Source organism: Diadema antillarum, unplaced genomic scaffold (genome assembly GCF_040938485.1).
Source record: "Diadema antillarum isolate AM-2024a unplaced genomic scaffold, OU_Dant_1.0 seq00001682_RagTag, whole genome shotgun sequence".
NCBI lineage: Eukaryota > Metazoa > Echinodermata > Echinoidea > Diadematoida > Diadematidae > Diadema > Diadema antillarum.
Genome location: NW_027272377.1, coordinates 19,099 through 38,134, shown reverse-complemented (window position 1 = coordinate 38,134; position 19,036 = coordinate 19,099). Strand labels below are relative to the sequence as shown.

The 19,036-nt window shown below is 37.3% G+C and overlaps 1 protein-coding gene and 1 long non-coding RNA gene across 2 annotated transcripts; both read left to right on the top strand.

The window, feature by feature from the left end:
* The first annotated feature begins 816 nt into the window (after nucleotides 1-816).
* Nucleotides 817-6,692, top strand: LOC139711660 (scavenger receptor cysteine-rich domain superfamily protein-like). Its single transcript, XM_071623520.1, has 4 exons — nucleotides 817-829; nucleotides 2,256-2,585; nucleotides 3,273-3,614; nucleotides 6,403-6,692. Exons 1-4 carry the CDS (start codon nucleotides 817-819, stop codon nucleotides 6,690-6,692), a joined length of 975 nt encoding a protein of 324 aa, XP_071479621.1.
* A 9,265-nt stretch (nucleotides 6,693-15,957) lies between these two features.
* LOC139711657 (uncharacterized) lies at nucleotides 15,958-18,651 on the top strand. The gene is made up of 3 exons (XR_011709531.1): nucleotides 15,958-16,050; nucleotides 16,664-16,738; nucleotides 18,491-18,651. It is a non-coding gene; the product is annotated as an uncharacterized lncRNA (long non-coding RNA).
* Nucleotides 18,652-19,036: the final 385 nt, after the last annotated feature.

The following is a 19,036-nucleotide window of genomic DNA, read 5'->3' as shown; positions in this document are numbered from 1 at the left end:
TTGAATGTCTTGCAATGTTTTTTAACGCTTTTACCATTTTACCCTGAAATAACCATGATTTGACACATAACACGCTTTAGCATTCAGAAAAGAACGTGTGCGGAGAAATGCATAATTTTGCATTCTGCATTGTGTTCATCGTCATGGCAGTAGGCTCGGTTTACACAATAATCCAGAGCCTCGGCTGTGGCCCCTAATTTCATGCACGCAGCAGAGAAAGCGGGCTGCTCTCGATCTACTGCACGGCATGTTAATGGTCACGACCGGTATTGCAATGTGCAGGCACGCACTGGGGTTCGCCAATTTCCCTATGTGACCGAAATACGACCCGTCTCTTCTGCTGGATGGTGACATTTCAGTGCTCCGCATATCTGCCGGTTCATTGAAACAATCATTTTTAATTTGTGGGCTAAAAGGAATGGGAAATGATAAAAGATTAGGATTGCGTTGCCGAATTTAAACTGTATTTCCTCGTAGCATGTGACTGCCACAGATAGGCATCAGTCATATATTCCATCTCTTTTACAAAATAGAAAAAAAAAAACCCGGATGAAACAGCAACAGCCGTCAGTTTTGACAACATAATGTACGACTGTTATTTCAAATTCATATCTTGGAACCTTCATTTCGAGGCACATTAAAAGCATTCTATCCCGTCAAATTGACGGGATCATGTGTTTATGAATATATTATATATATTACCCAGTAGATAAAAATTTCAACCGCAAGGCAAGAAATCATGAAATCACGTCTTTTCATTGTCACCTGCTTAATTAAAGTTCAGCATTGTGAAAATCTTCATTTAGTATTAGAAGCATGTGTCTACTTGGTAAGTACATAACTCTCTCTTTGAAAATTATATCATGTATATATATATATATATATATATATATATATATATATATATAAGTGTGTGTGTGTGTGTGTGTGTGTGAATTTGTGTATGTTCATGTATATTATGTATTTAAGATATAATTTCAAAGAGTGTGTTAAACATAAACATTAATTTGATAAACTTCACCCACCAAGGTTTAAAAAAATCTAAAGAAAAAAAAAATAGATACCGATAGCAACTCTGTCTTTCACTTGTCTTTGGACACTCCAATTTCACTATACATGTATTCTCAGAAATGCATGCTGGAAAAGGGATTACATTAAAGACCGTAGGAAAGTCGTACAACTTGCATTATGGTAATCACTTGAAACGAAGCGTTCGAGTGCACGTCCAAATTCAGTATGATAAGTAACGTTTCCAGACGTTGATGAATTGGTGGATAGTGGTTTCGGCGGAACGTGTTAGTAATGATGTAAAGTTGAGACATCTCTCAGCTTCACCTGATCACAGCGGATCTTTCATTAGTGACATGTATCAGAGGAGGTGAGTCTGAAACACGAAACGAATCTGTCAGGGTTTATCTACTGAGATTTTACTTTACTTTACGAGTGGATTTTCTTTGGAAAGGAATACATCGCTCTCTCTCAATTTTTCCTTCAGTTTGTATTACGCGGTGACATTGCATAATGTATATTGAAATTCCAGAATTATAACGACAGGAATTGACTATTCCGAGAGAAAGATGGCCTGTGCTGCTGTCCTGAGGTTTTGTCGAAATTTATTTCCTTTTATATACTATTGACACTGAACATGAAATGTGTAAAGCCAACGATCGTCTGGCATGTAATCTATAGAAGTGTATACAATATGCATACTGGTCTCGACAATAACACCTTCCTCTGATGGCCCATTCGCGTCACTAACGTCTTAAAATTTCAAAGTTTGGTGGCCTGAAATAAAAGGAAACGTAATAATCCATCTTGAATTTTAGTCGCCCGAATCGGTCAACAAAAATAATCTTTTTGGAAATATGGTGGCCCCGTACTATGGGCCACCATTATCATTGTCGAGCCTTGGTATGCCCTGATGTCTAGCCCTGATATATGTAATCATAATTATGCATATAACAATGTAATCAAGAATCATTTTTTTTTCTTACAGGTAATGAGGATGAGTATAAAATTGAGTTTTGGAGTGACAAGAAACACACACTACTTGGAAATTGTATGTCGTTCTCTGCGGAAAGTCTAGGAGGGGTCTAATTTGCTCAGTGAGGCTTTTTTCCTCAGTGTTAGTGAGATACTGTAGGAAAATATTGACAAAACATTTCACTGTCTTTATTTTCCTTCACCTTTCGCTTAAATGATTGGCGTAGATATGAATATTGATAATGATTAGCTTTATTTTATTTTGCTCACAGAAATAGCTGACTGGTCGTTACAGCTAGTGGGTGGGTCGTCAAAGTCTGAGGGGCGAGTTGAGGTGTTCCTTGGAGGCGTTTGGGGGACAATATGTCACAACATGTGGGACCACGAAGATGCGATGGTAGTTTGCAGAGAGCTTGGATACCTTGGGGCAGACATGGCACTGGTAGCAGGAGAATATGGGTCCGGACAGAATATCCCGCTCCTTTTCAATGTGCGGTGTAACGGAACGGAATCCCACCTCTCCGAGTGCCCGCGCACTGATGTGGAGATGAAGTCAGGATGTGGTGATGGCCACACAGCGGGCGTCAAATGCACATCAACCGGTACACGTCTTTAACTGCTATTCCCACTTTCCGTAGCGTTGTCCCAGGTTCTATAAAAGAAACCTTGAAGTGTGTTTGCAATTGGGTCGTTAATGATGCAGCTCAGTGTTACAAACCGCAAAAGGAAGTAAATTGCAATAATGTGAAATGTCTAAACTTTTGTTTAATGGATGCTGTCTAATCGTGAGCTGGGGTATTTCAGATTGTAGCTGGAAGTTTTACAGCTCTCATGTAGTCCATTATTATTTTTCTTGCCCTAAACTTCTCTCGTAGTTTTAATGGTAGTCAAGTACCGTTTTGATGTTTTGAAAGGAATAGAGCACAGTAAAGACATATCAATATCGTACGTGTATATGGAAATTATAAGCGAATGATGGTATTGAGCAGTTGGGATAATATTGTCTCCAGCTGTTTTTCAGTTTTACCCTCGTAACACACAATTTTTCCCCATTGATATCTCATTCTCCACGGAAGTACAGGGAGATCTTGATTCGGACTGATAGATGATTTACCGTGATATAATTATCAGGCTTTCGGTAGAGATTGCAACTTTTAACTGTGATGGATATCACGTTAGATAATGTCAACAGATAGTAAAAATGCATTATACTTGAAATAGAATCAAACACACTGCGACAAAGCAGAAAATATTGCTCTGATGAGGTTTTCGATCTTGCACATTTGCAGGAAACCTACGCTTAGCCAATGGTTCTTCCCCATTCGAGGGCCGCCTCGAAATCTTGGGTGAGTCTGGCGAATGGGGAACCATCTGCGACAGTGGCTGGGATCTTACTGATGCTGGGGTTGCGTGTAAAGAGCTGGGATTCCACGGGGCACTGAAGGCCTACACCACGTCGGACCTCTCTCCCACGGATCCATTTTTCGGACCAGGCAGTGGCCCTATCCTACTCAGCGGGCTGGCGTGCAAGGGGAACGAAAGATTTCTCCGACACTGTCCGGCAAGTGGACGGGAAGTTCTTCAAAACTGTTCACACAGACGTGACGCAGGGATGGAGTGTGATAGTAAACGTAAGTAATGAAGCGAGGTATCGTCAGGAAGTGAAAGAAAAGCAATAATTTTGTATTTTTTTCTATGCCCATCAAACATGACCTTTCTCAAAAAATGATATACATTGGTATAAAGTATATACATTTATTTTTTCTCTCTCATTCAATATGTTCAAGGTCTGTGTACAAATCTCATTGTAATAAAAATGTGTGTGTTTTTTAAAGATAAAAATAGTGACATTTGCACAAAATGCTGTTATCCTTACACTTTTTGCCAGGGGCTTTGTGTATTTCTTTTTCAAATTCTTTTTATTATGTCTATATTTGCTATAACTGATCAAGGAGTATACTGCTCCAAATGGGTAAACATAATGATAACTTACGTAACTGTACCTATTTATACTGACATGCTTTTGATAACCAGGAATATGCTCCTCAGTGGTATGAACTAGGTTTAGTCAGTGAAATGGAAAAAGAATGGAAATAAACATAATGTACAACAAAAGTGCGTCCCCCCCAAAAAAAAAAACAAAAAACCAAAACACACAACCAACAACAACAAAGAAACAGAGGTTTCGTTTGCAATTGTTTTTGCCACCGTTTTAGATTGGAATGGTACATTTCTCTTCTTTCATTGATGAAAACAACTCAATGTTCAAAATTCAAGTATGACTGAGTAAGAACAATGGACAATGGTGCTACTAAATTTTCGATTACTGCGTAGATATTGAACCAATTGTCCAGTGTTTAAAGTCGGGAGAGCTGAATGCTTGTTTATCATTTATAAGTTGAAATGAAATATGTTTTCATGCAACTTTTGCTCGAGCATGCATCATTCATATCTTACGCATAAGGTCTCATATGAGAGAAGAAAGTATAGATATTATGGTTACGAACTTTGTTTTTGAAAAGATAACTGTAAAAGTATGAAAACTCACTCAAAGTCGCGATTTGTGCGTGCAAATGAAAATTTGGTAGCATCATGCACTGTCCGTTGTTCTTACTGTTATGCTTGAATTATGAAAAGTGAGTTGTGCATCGAATAAAGGAAGAGTGCCATCTTTCCCTTCATGTATACCTTATACATTTTATTAACAATTGACAAATTAATGATTATGACAGCAAAAGTTGCAATGAAACTTGGTTCGTTTTTCTGATACGCACTGTATATAATCTATATACGTAAAATCGAACAGACAAAATACAAGAAATGACAAGAATCTGCTGCTATTGATCTCAACTTTATCCTCTTTAAAATCATAAGGAATTTTTCTGTTAATGCTTTGCTTAAAATGGTCGTGTTTTCTTCTAATGTGGGGCAGAACAAATAAAGTCAACTGAATTGAATTGAAATAAATCAAAATTACAATTTTAATATTTTTGTCTTTAGATTTAGACAATGATCCTCATGCATTATTCTCTGCATAAGGGTGACAATTGTTTGTATAGATACTTAAATCGCTGTGTGTGTAAAAGAATTGTTAAACATTTCCCCGCTTCTTTTGTGTGTATTCTTTCCATTTGAAGGATGCAGGGTACCCTCAATATGTCTTCGAAGTCAGCTCGGATATCTTAATACGCATAGAAAAACCATTAAAAATCCAAGTAAGTATCAGTACTTGCGAAACACAGCAAGCCTCGTTAAATATATAAAAGAAAAAAAATCCACTGTTGTACATTTCATTTCGTTTCATTTCATTTTTATCTATTTATTTTATTTATTTATTTTTATTCATTTATTTTCATTATCATTGTGCCCATGCACCTTGCATTAACGGTATATTGGCCAATTATTAAAGTTACAATATATGAACCTATATATTTTTTTTCATAGATCATAAGGCTACATATTTCTTGAAAAGCAGGGCTTCTCTCGGGTTACTACCACCCGTCTCTGAGCAGTGACACAATAGGCGTTTTCACATCAGCCCGATGTTTCGAAATAGCGCGCTATTTTCTGACTTGGGAAATTAATCCGATAACGAAATAGCGCGCTATTTGATAATGTGAGCACTAATTGTATCGCTAGCAGGCGTTTTCACATCAGCCCGGTGTTTCGAAATAGCGCGCTATTTTCTGACTTGGGAAATTAAAAAATATCTCGAGCTTGGATTTTTATCGGGCTGATGTGAAAACGCCTGCTCTGATCGAGAAAATTTCTCGAGTCCAACTCTGGCAATTTCTGAAATAGCGGGACAGTAGCGCGCTATTTGATAATGTGAAAACGACTCGAGAAATTAGCGCGATGCATCCCATCATGCTTAGCGTGTGTGACCCGATCGATCGAGGCAAACTGCACACAAATCATGAGGAATTTTTGAGAGGGCACACACATTACTGATGCTGTTTGCACATACTCAGCTGTCGAATTAGCTCGGAAAAAAATCGGGCTAATTCTCTTCAGGCTGATGTGAATAAGAAATGAAATAGCGCTCTAATTCGCAATCGCGAAAAATATCTCGAGCTTGGATTTTTATCGGGCTGGATGTGAAAACGCCTAATGTGATGCCTGCATGTACAGACGATCTTGGTTGGTGCGTGATATCTAATTCATGGGTTGATTCATCTCGCCATTGATGTCACATATCCTTTTCCACCTGCAAAATGTCTGCATGAACGAAAGTGGAATTCGATGTCTAGAGAATAGGAACAATTTGCGGTGTCTGATTATGCACAGCGTGCCTAAGCAGATGAATAGTTTATGTCATGGGAACGAGTATTCGAGATACACTGCCAGTTTGAAACAGTCTCGACACAGGTTTTTCTTTTCTTTCTTTCTTTTTTTTTCGATTTCCGCTCTTTGCCCCAGGTGGATCAACTCCAAAATCCGATAACAACAGAACAGTAAGCAACCTGCGTGCCTGGCAAGTGGTCATCATTGTCATTGGCGTTGCCGTGGTCGCAATCCTGATCGCCTACCTCTGCAGGCGGACATGGATTCAGGCCCAAGCTACGCTGCGGGGAGCCGATAGCGTAAATACGTCGAGCGCCACTTACGTTCCCCCCGTAAACCTCACACGGGTTGAGCTCGTGTCGACTGTAAGCCCAACAAACAACCCATGTGCCAAATTTCCAAAGCATTCCGTGCACCCACCTTAACATTTGACTGGATGTAACAAAGTGACCTCCGCATTATAACATGATTCTATTTTTAAAAAGTCTCTTTAATCCAAATGCATGTTGTCCTCTACTGATGGATTTTTTGTCTGTACATTACCAAATCACAAAATACTTAAGAAAATATTCATGAATTATTTTAAACGATTTTTTTTTCTGCGCACTGTGCAACCCCTCCCGTTGAAAAACAAATCATCTAAATCATCTTTACTCACATTCCAGTTCTTCTTCCTCCACGTGTAACACGTAAGCTGAACAATAAACACAGTTATGCCATACCATCATTGCTACTTCAAAACTTTGTCAGAAACATTTACTTAAAAAAGAACGTGTGAAGTTGCGGTGGTTTTTTTTTTTTTTTTTTTGGTAAATGCAGGACGTAAAAGGAATGAATGGTAAGTCACATAACTGTGTGTGTTGTTTAGCTCAAGTGTTACAGGGGAAAAATTTTTAGTAGAAATAAACATCATTTCATGAAGTATTCCGTGATTTGGTAATGTAAATATCCAAAAGGCAACAATAGAGATCAACAAACCCTTGATTTGCCGGGATCTTTTAATGGTCTGAGAGGGAGAGGCCTAAGAAATTTGTTGTTGCTTTACATCAAAGTGGGGCCACACTATACCTATGCATGGTTGCAATATTACAGCAAGAAAGGGGGGGGGGGGGCTTAGAGCGAAAAGGTTGTGACAAAAAAAGAGGCAGAGAAAGAGAGGGAGAGAGAGAGAGGGGGGGGGGGGCGAGATAGACAAACAGACGGAGAAATATTGGCAGACAACTGAGTGTTAAGCTAGTGAGGGAAGGATTTTGGAATCATGCTGAACAACCCACTTTAAACGTGAAATCCTAGCACATTTTTCTGACGGTCAAAATTGTCCAGAGTCATTCACTTCAAATTTAGGATACCTCTGCCATGAGGCAACAATGAAGAAATATTAAACTATGAAAGAACATAAGTCACGCTTCCGTAGTTTCACTACGGTTAGATTTCAAGGTGGTTCGAGTGAAGATTTGTCACATACGTCCCTTATACCGAGATCCAAATTCAGTGACAATTCTCTGAAATTTAAAGGGACTCATAGGACGGTTACTGAAGTCAAGAAAAGGCATCACTGCTATTGATATTTTTCCCACTCCTTCGCGTTGTTACATCGTTGATGAAATGTGAATGTTACGTAGTGATTTGCCACTATTCTACACAGGGAACCCCACGCTGCTTTCACCGTTTACTTCGGAGTTTGTTGCTAGGGAAACGTTCATCCGCGTATCGCACATGATAATGGAATTTCATAGGAAATAATCATTGTATCAAATGACGTAACGTATACGTCAATATTAACGCTGTCTTCATTATCATAGTTATTTGTCTATTCATTGATTCATTTTTTAAGATAGTTTTGTTTTTTTATCGCAAGAAGGGGAAAAGTTTCCTTCTTTTTGTTTCACCCCGATGTTGGTTTTACCCCAAGTCAATATCTCTCCCATCCTCGTTCGCACAATCCTTCAATCTCTCTTTACCTCATTCTCTCTCGCTCTTTTGCCTCAGTTTCTACTCCTTTTCCTCAATAATTTGAACTTCTCTTGGCGTTTCCATATCACCTCAATATACCTTCCCATTTCGTATCTTTGATGCCACTTTATAGTCTTTCTACACCACATTGTACTTCCTCAAAACACCCTTTTGTATAACAATGTATTATGGGCGGAAGTTTAATCGGGCATAAAACATGAATATGCAAATATCTACTGGAGCAATGCTTCTTTGTATATAATTGGTTAATGAACGATATTTTGATACTATGTGTGTGGAATACTTACGCTTTGATACCACCGATTTCATTTGTGTTGCGCACTGGGTCACATCAGTCAGGATTTACTTCGAAGCATAGCAAAACCTTGTAGTCAATGTAGTCAGAATACCAGCGAACCTGTTCTCATCTTCAGTGAAGAGTTTAGTCGCTTGAAATCATAGAATGTATTTGTTATTTTGATCGTGGATTTCCAACAGACATACGATTCCAAACAATAGGAAGCTTACTATCACTGTGTTTTGAATGGGAAATGAAACCCGAATAATTATGTATTTGGATTGAGTTAAAGCAGAAACGTTCTCAGAAGAGCAGATCAATGCGGTTACTTCGTTTAGTTGCAGCCATCGCTAATACGAAAGAGAATTCAATTTATTTTCATTTTTCTAGCATAATGAAAGAGCACTTGGTTTACCAGAAGGCAGGGGAAATAGTATTACACGTTATCATATGTCAAGAACAAGTGCAAGGAATGTGTACGCTTACTTTCATAGGATATGCGATTTTGTGGAATGTTCTTAAATATTATTTTTCTTCCTTTTTTGCATATTGATTGATTGATTAATCTTTGTTATTGTCTTTTGATTGGATTGCCTGAGTCACAATTATAAAGTTGTAACGTATGTGTAGAAAGACTTTACAAGACTTATGTGTAAATCTCCTAAAAATGGCCATATTACTCCAAATCTACAAGAATTTCATGCACTGGCTACCAGTACGACTAAGAATTCAATTGCAAATCCTCTTGATTGCGTACACACCATCATTTGGGTACGGTCCAACTTACTATAGTGGAATTATCGTCATTCAGAATGTGCTTCTAGCAGAAACAAATTTGCATTTGGAGCTTACATGTGATCTACTTTCGAAAGTTCTTTCTTGGAGAAGGAAAGTTAGCTATAAAGTGCCAGTGATAGAGCTTCACAGCTTGAAATTCTCCTTTATTAGGTATTTGATAGTATGTTATTATTGTAATACTAATAATGATAATAATAATAATAATAATAATAACAATAATAATAATGATAATAATAATGATAATCATGATAATCATGATAATAAGAATGATTGTCATGATTATTATTATCATTATTATTGTTGTTATCATTATTATTACACCTGTATTATTATTATCATTCTTATCATCATCATTATTATTATTACTACTACTACTATACTACTACTACTACTTAAATAAGTGCACATAAATAAGGCTCATTCAAAGTCACATTTGAATCTTCCGTCTTTGAGTTAAAAGCTGGACAGTTAGGTGCTCTGTATCTCCCTGTTCTATGCCTAGCTCTTCGGTCCTATCTGATGGTTTACTTTAATACCAGCTAGGCAATTATATCCCTATGTTGTAGGAGTAAACAGTTAGGAGGTACATATTTGTATCTGTTTCCATCAAGAAAGTTCATGACTTCACGGACGCTCCCGTGGGCTCGGCTCACACATGCAGATCCCCATGCTGCCGGGGCAGACATATCCGAGTGCTGTTCTAGGGATTCCTGTTTCCTTGATCTCTTTGATTATCATCCTTATCATGCTTATGTTTGTAATAATGTACAAGTTTCAATCAGTTCTTTTTTTAATCGAATTACAAACAGTTTAGACGTATATTATCTACAAAGGAATAATTAAGGAAACAATAGTCTGCCATTGCATCCCACTACAGTACAATGTATATAGCAGCTGCACTATAGAAATGTACCTAATCATTTTTGTTATTGTTATATATGGTTGTCCTGCTGTGACGTCAGGAAATGTTGTTTAGTCTTTTTATCAAGCAACTGCGGTACCATAAATTCATAACTTTTGAGCGGGTTGATATTCCTTGAAACAATTCACTGATGTGTTCCAATGATATTTCTATATTCAATCAATTGACATGTATGTTTACGTTTCATTCTCTTTTAATAAAAAATCAGTTGCAGTCGCGGTGTCTGATAGCTACAATCCAAATATCCACCATCTTTTAGTGTTGAATTAAAACATTCACGAAAGGCTCGGGGAGTGCATGACAGCATTCGAAATTTTGAATTTACCATCTCATTTATCATCTTTTGTAATGTAGAGATAATATCTCGTCTTGTACAAGTATATGATAATATTAATGGTGTTTAATAAAAAATGCAGGTAATGGAACACTTACGAAAAATTGCTATAAATCTGCAGTTTTGTTTAAAATGCAGTTATTTTTCCTCCGAGGGAATGGCCAATATGTTAATTATGAATACCTTTTATTGATATGATCGATATGATATAAAATGACATTGTGTCCTGTCATCATAATTGAATTTGGGGTTTGAAGTTGGAGTTTGAATTTGAAGTTGGATGTTTGAAAGTCGTCGGATTTGAATTCAGTCCTGTTATTGAGCAATGCACTTTCCTCCTATTTACCAAATGTACTCGGTAACAAAATCTGAAAAACTCTTAACTATGGTAAGAGCAGTCCATTGTGGTCCTTTGATATTCACTTCATGGATGTCACATAATTTGTGGCGCTAATTTTTCTCCAGATTAAGCTAAGAAGAACTTAACAGACAACGAAAAACAAAAACAAGCTGCTCCATTACAAAACGTTAGAATATCCCCGTCAGTTTTTTTTGTGACTCCGTTCAGTTCTTTTCTCACGTCTATAGCTCTGTATGCCCATCCCAGATGTACATGGTCCGGAGTGTGTCATCTGTCAGAGCACGTATGATCGCAAACTTTGAAACAAGCAAACCAGATATTATGTTAGAGTTCCAATAAATTTTTAGAAAGATTGCGGCATTAAAGGGGATGGCTAGTAACTGATCAGTGGGGATGCTGGGGGATGATTGTTCCAATCCTTGTGGGATTCATTTAAGAGTACATTATATATGCATTGCTCTGTGAAAATTATTTGCTTCAGAATGGTCTCATATTCAAGTAATGTGCAGTTCAATGTTTCCAGGTTAGCATGCCTGTACAGTGACGGGGCGATCGTTCCCTCAGCATTCGCACTGATTTTCACTGATCAGTTACTAGCCATCCCCTTTAAACGCCGAAATGAAAAGCGCAAATACTCTAAGTGCGCATGAAATCAGATATTTCTTTAAACTCTGTTGAACTCTTATATGCCTCCCTAAAGTAACTGACAGCTGTTCAAATATTTCTGGCTCCGATGAAAACCCATTTTCTTTGCTCAAAATTTACGCTATATACATATATGTATATATATATATATATATATATATATATATATATATATAATCATATATGTATATATACACACAAGGGATATGTATATATTTGTATGTATCATATGTCATATGTAATACATGTATGTATCTATAAAGACAGAGAGAGACAGAGAGACAGAGAGAGAGAGAGAGAGCGCGCTATTCAATCACCAATTTGGAGAGATGCATGAAGGACATTAATAATAATAACAATAATAATAGTGGCCACTTGTATAGCACACAGATCCACCTTTGAGTGCTCATGGCGATATAAAGATATATACATGTATCCATATACATGTTCAAACGTGACAACAGAGGATAAAATGGCAAACAACAGACAAAATACATACCGGATAAAGAATACAGTAATTCCTAACATTATAGACAGTAATCATATTCCTCAGTGTGAGAGGAACAGATACGTTTTATTTTTGGATTTGAATGTTTCTGAAGTTGACCTTCTGAAGGCCTTAACTGAAGAGATAACTGATTCCACAATTTTGATCCCTTAAAAGAGAAAGCACAATCACCTCATCCATGTTTTACTCTGGGTGTTTGCAGTAACAATGCAGTGGCGGATCCAGAGGGGGCACAAGAGACGCACGCCCCCTTTATTTATCGTTAAAAACAAAGGAAATAAAAAGAAAAAAAATGAAATGAAACCCGCAAGTGGCACCAAAAATATTAGTTGCGCCCCCCCCTTTACAGAATTCCTGGATCCGCCCCTGCAATGCATCTGATGATGAATGTAGACTTCATGCCGGATTGTATTTTTGAACAGAGTCACGAAGGCATACGTGGAAAAAGAATGAACTGAGTGATGCACTGATATCCGAATCTTGAAAACAATCTTTTTTTTTTCCACATGCAGGTAACCAATGTAATAAAGGAAGGGAGAATTGATGATATGGAATAAAACTTATTAGTAAAAGTTAACAACCGGGCAGCAAAAATTTTCAACCTTTGAAGTTTTTTTGACATCTTTTTTTTTGTTATTGTTGTTGTTGTTGAAGATTACACAACAATGAATGAAAATCCGAAAAATCCAAGCGAGAAGAAATCAAAGCATGAATAAGTATCTCAGCTGCAAATTTAGACAAATATATGCCTTATGAAACTTTAGTTACGCAACTGATATCTAACATATTCAGATGAATTTGAGTTATATGACTTCGAATTGACATTTCCTGATCAAATATAACATCTAGATTACTAGTACCGGCTGTTTTTGATGGAGTAATGCAAGTGCTACTGATGTGGACACGACATGATTGGTAAAGGCCCCGTCACACTACAGCGAATGCCCAACGAATGCCAAGCGAAAGCCCAACGAATTCTAATATGTGAAGACATTTTGCATGTCTCACGTTCTTTGAATTAATTAGCTATTCATAGGGATTCGCAGAGATACGCTGGAGATGTTGGACATGTTTAAAAAATAAAATCGGCTCCAGCGTATCTCTGCGAATCTCGACGAATAGCTAATGAATACAAAGAACGCCAAGCATGTTACGAACTATTCTAGTATTACCAATGGATGTTAACATATCTTCAAATTTTCAAATTTATTGGACATACGTTGGGCATTCGTTGGGCATTCGCTGTAGTGTGACGGGGCCTTAATCGACTTTACATAACATATGCTTTGAACCCAGCCACACACATTCATTTACATCTGATCACGATTTTTTTTTTTTGTTTTCACAAAGGATTGAACCATTTCTAGAATTAATTTGTTGTGGGGCCTACAATTATCATTGCTCCATTCTGAATGCAGTGGATATCCATCAACGTGATTAATCCAAGCGCTCTTAAAATAACCATTACCCGTCCTAGACATGCTAGATGTATCATCTTCCGCGCAAGCGCGAAAACTGAAAGTGACGTCATATCGAGCCATGAACCTCACCATGATCCGCAATGCCTGTAGGCATTCTTTCAACACATCATCTATCGTCTGCTCCACGAAGCGTTTTTCATGCTGAGCACATTCTTACATGAACACATGCCTTTCTTGTAATGATTGGACAAATGTGTTGAGGACGACGATGAATTCCTTCATACTGGCTTGTCTCTTGCAGGGCGGATTTTTACTTCCTCCTAGCCTGACTGGAGCATCCAATATCACTGGTGAGATAACGAGGCACTCCTTCCATATACCCTGTATTGAAATGCCCTGGCGGTAGGGGAATGGAGAGGATGAAGGGGGGCGCTACATGTTGATATCATTCGTTTAATGAGTCATGTCATGTTCGGCATTTGCCTAATATGAATGTGAAAAGCACTTATGATAATTTTGTACTCATCATTACTAAAAAGATAATGATTACAGCTTGAATAAGGGTCATGTGTGCATTATTCAAAATGATGATGATCCATATAATGAAATTCATGATAAAGATTACAGTGGTGAAAAGAGCGATTGGCAGTTATAATGATAAAAGTACCTGCTTCTGGTGGAGAACGTTTGTACAACACGAGTTGTTTGTTTTGCCGGATTTGTTTTGAAAATTCATTTATTACCCTCAGTATATTTTAAAAAGTAAAACATTTGTAGAGCGCCTTGTGTATCATGATATGGCAAGGCACTAAAGAAAATCAGTATCCTATGATTATCATTGACAATATTTGATATAATACAACCCTTTTCCATCAACCCTGCTCCTTTACAATCTCTAATATCAATTTGCCATCCATCGCTGAACCATAACGTGCACCGCGAGAAAATTTACTTTCCCCTCGACAGACAATGCGACGTTGCGTGATATGTGAATTAACATAAATCCACAGAGTAAGGCATGGACATGAAACCAAATCCCAGCTAGTGCTGTCGGGTCGTGTTTATATTCCGCGTAGAGAAGGCGCTGACTCATCTCTCCGCATTCTACACACTTTGATGACAGTAGCACACATCGTTGTTTTTATATTTGTTTTATATTCTATTCCGAATTCTGATAAATAGCTAGGTTGGATTGAAATTTCGGGCATTATCTACGCCGATTACCTCCAATTTGCATGAAGGTACTAAAACGTGTATATTAACGCGTTTCATAGGCCTCTCTGCCCAATAGTACTAAACCGCCCTCTTTCGGTTCGCATCTAGGTGTACTGTAAACAAATGGTCTCAAAATCGCGAGATGTGACCGACTTGTTATGCGATAGCAATTGAAACAGAATGGTATAACAGCGCAGACAACAATTTGTTTACATCCGTTATAGACTAGTGTTTTAATTAGATAGCGCGACCCCAATTATTGACCGATCAAGTAAACATTCATTCAATCTTGCAAGATATACAAATCGATATAGAATGCTTTAGACTTTAGGCCTGTTGGGGGAATTGTTGATTTTATTGCTCTCTGAGCAAACTCGTAAGTAAAGTAATATGGCAGTTGAGATTCCTCGGGGAAATAATATCAACAATGCCCAAAACATTCCTTTGTACTATCATCTTGAAAAGAGCCTACCTGGCATTTAAATGTTCAGGGTACAAGATAAGTCTAACGTTGTACTATAGTCCGCTGATCGTCATTATTGTTTAAATACTAAAATGAAATAAGTCTGCACAATCCAACTGGCATGAAAAACAAGTCTGGTCATAACACCAAGCCATTAGATATTTTTGTTCCACCTATTGGTTCTGCAACTTGTTTTGGGAGGCGGGGGACAACAAAGAATTTAAGTTATTAATGACAGTATGTAATGATACCAATTGCCGCTAAAAATGAGGCAATCGATGACATACGTATAACATAGCTGAATATAGGCATATTATTAAGGCTGACATAACCAGTGTATAATTTATTTTATCACTTGAATAAAGTATTTGGGCAGGTGCTTATGCAATTGTCAAAAGGAATTATAACATATCCTTGGTTTGCTTACAAGCACTGTAATTTGTTCAGAAGTCATCACTTTTTGAAGATAAATAATTCAAATATGTAAAGATTGTCAATGTTAAGTTGATCGCTAAACACAACCTTTTTCCTACAGCTGCTTGGTCTTTGCGGCTTGTAGGCGGTTGGTCAAAGTTTGAGGGACGAGTTGAGGTTTTCCACACTGGTGTTTGGGGGACAATCTGCAACAGCTCGTGGAGTCGTGCGGAGTCACTTGTTGTTTGTAGACAGCTTGGGTATACCGGGGCCGAACTGGACCCAGGAGTTGGACAGTATGGGGCAGGTGATGGTCCGATGATACTAACCACTGTGCAGTGTGATGGAGTGGAGGCTAACCTGTCAACATGTCAACACACATGGCAAGTGGACGCACAATGCCCTGGTTCAGAGGTTGCCGGAGTGAAATGCTCAACACCTACAAAACAGGGTAAGTATTACATGCATTTATGCTTATGTCGAAAAACATAAACACAGATTATTTCAAGAAGCAGATTCAGTCAAATTTCATAAGTAGAAAAGATCGTACTTCATCAATTATTTCCACCCCTAAACGTTAGTGTTTGCAAGTAATCTCTATCACCTTAATTGTATCAAGGTTGATAGTATTAAACGGTCATTTTGCTGGAATCGAAAGCTCATGCCTCCTCAAGACTCCAGTGCTCATCACTATTGGTAAGCAGATTTCAATAGGTTTTCTTCTCTTGTTTTGTATTTTGCTACAGACTTAATTCAATGTGCAAAACTTGAAGCGCTATTGCAACCCCCAAAAAGCTGCATGGATGTATCAAAACTTTATATCCATTCCATCAGTGAATTTATACCCAACCAAGATTATAACAGCCACAATTTTGCAAATATAAATCTGATAGGAAAACTAATGTCTATACTAATATCGTTTTAGTATTTCAGAATGATTGTTTTTCCCTTTTTGGTGTGCAGATTACAGTTGTTAATTGATACAGTTTGTTTAAATACTGATCTCTCACATATTGTTGTTAAAAGCAAAGCTAAAAGCAATACAGCTTTTACTACTTGCACAGGTCAACCAGTCTCTCTGAAACGCCGAGGTGGACGCTCCGGAGGATCTAGAGTGACGAGACGCCGATCATATTCAGGTGAAGAATAAAATGTTGATTGGGAAATTTACATCACTGATTGAGAGAAATTCGTAATGGACATATGAAAGTCTAATTCTGTTAATCAGCACTATAAACAATGTCCCCTCGTTTTGTTTCCGCATACATTTATTGTGTTAAGAAGTGTACATGTGATTATCAGCAGTATGTCGGGATTGCCAAGTGGTGTCCTTCTTAAAAGAACAGTGTCCCACATTGTGAAACATGACGTGAAATCTCTTCACACTGTTCATCAATTTACACTGTGAAATAAAGTATTTCAATGTAAACTCTCGGTGAAAAACCACACTGCAGCGTGAAATATTTTTATTTTCACATTATTAGTCGGCGATGTGAACACATTTGTGAACACGCTTTAGGACACTGTGTTCTTTCCAGTTGTTTTTCCAACTTTGTCATTATGCAGTCATCTACTGACAAAGACTGGGAGGGGTGCTCTTCTGATTTTCTTCAGCCTATGCTCATCCCTTGGTTCTGTTCTTTCTTCCTCCCTACTTGAAGATTATTTTCTTCTTTACCGTCTTCTTTCCGGCTGTATATTGTTGTCCCTACCTTCCTCCTATTTCTCCTTCTACACTAAGCAAAAAAAAAAAAGGAAAAGAAAAGAAAAGAATAGAAAGTAAACGCTTTTTCAAGTTTATATTTCTTATAAAATATTTGGCTGAAAGCTAATGTATGCCATATTAAAGGTAATTTAATTGGCTATCAACCTGTTAGGTCAATACAAAGGGAAACGTATCTCTTCCAGGGCACAAAAGTAAAAATTGCAAAACTGAACAGGCTGTCATTCATGCGTATGTGCTCTCCCGTAGAACAATAAGAACAAACAACAAATTTCACACAAAATAAAACATGAATTAACTTGCGACAATGAACCTTTGATCTCTATGATATCTTTAAAGCCCAAATGATCAATGAAGGCTAAAAATAATGGAGGAAAATAAAACATCTCATGTCAAATCTAAATTCAAATGAAATAAGAGAAAAGGTAAGAATTTACAAAAATGGTAGAAATTTGAGGGTTTTTTTTTTCAAATCAGGAAATTGTAAATAACGTTCGGATCTTGAATTTGTTTCTCATGAATTCTTAAACCACTAGAATTAAAAGAAATGAATAAAGAAATTCTGCTCATCTAATCATGTGTATGCTTAATGTTCCCTATGTCATTTGAAGTTTGACTTGACAGAAAATTCTTATTTTCCTCCTTTAGTGTCCCACTTTGCTTTTCTTAGAGATTATAAAGAGATAAAGAGAACAAAAACTCATTTTTGCTATTTCATTCATGTCTCTCATTGTGTTAAACTGTTTTTTGTTATCAATGTTATCGTGAAGGGCATTTGCAAATGAAACAGAACATGTCAATTTTTGCAATTTTTAATGTGCCTTGCAGGACTAAAACGAATGTGCTCACTCATGCACGAAGTTTTCTTTTTAATCAACCTATGAGCTTAATATCCAATTAAATTAACTTTAATATGGTATATATTACATTGATTTTCATCAAAATCTTCTATGAAAAATATGACCTCGAAAAAGTGTTTACTTTCTTTTTTTTGCTGAATGTATTCAACTTTCTCTTTTTGTCCTACTTTGCATTTCCGTTTTCTCATTCTTTTCTTTTTCTCCTGTAATTTCCTTTCTAATTCTTTTTTTTTTCAATTTTCTCATTTTTTGTTTCTTTGTCCCTACATTTGCCTCTCCTCTTGAATTATCTGACCTCCCTCCGGCAGGAGGTACAATTGGTGGAGGTGGTGTTGGGACAAGTCTTGCTGTCTGGAAGATCGTCCTGATAGTACTTGGTGTCATTGGCGGCTTGGGGCTACTCTTCATCTGCTGCAAAGTGTTCATGCAGAACGAGACGGACGGTGAAACCGATGGGCAGACAGCCAACCAGAATGGTGATAACGTCGAATTAAAGAATAACATAACCTCAAGTGCCACGCCTCTTTGAGCTGACGTGGATTTTTAACTCCATTTTGCTTTTTCTTACCAGCTTAGTACGAGGAGATACGTGATAGAGATTTATTTTCAAATTCAGAAAGGGTGCAACATATGCTGACGATGACGTTGTCGATCTGATACTCACATATGACCATACTTCTTTCAAAACAGCTTGTAAAAAAAAACATATTTATTTCGTACTAAATGTCGAGCTGTCACAACAACATTATCACTATTTTGAAGGGCACAGGCTGCTAACAGGGCTGTTAAATTCAAATAACTATCTTCCACTTTATCACCAGTAGATCATTTCAGTGTAATGGCTAGTCTGATAT

Bases quoted from the DNA above. Each gene is read 5' to 3' on its own strand.
- LOC139711660 (XM_071623520.1), top strand. The intron at 2,586-3,272 runs GTACACGTCTTT...GCACATTTGCAG, and splicing joins CGTCAAATGCACATCAACCG to GAAACCTACGCTTAGCCAAT. The intron at 3,615-6,402 runs GTAAGTAATGAA...TCTTTGCCCCAG, and splicing joins GATGGAGTGTGATAGTAAAC to GTGGATCAACTCCAAAATCC.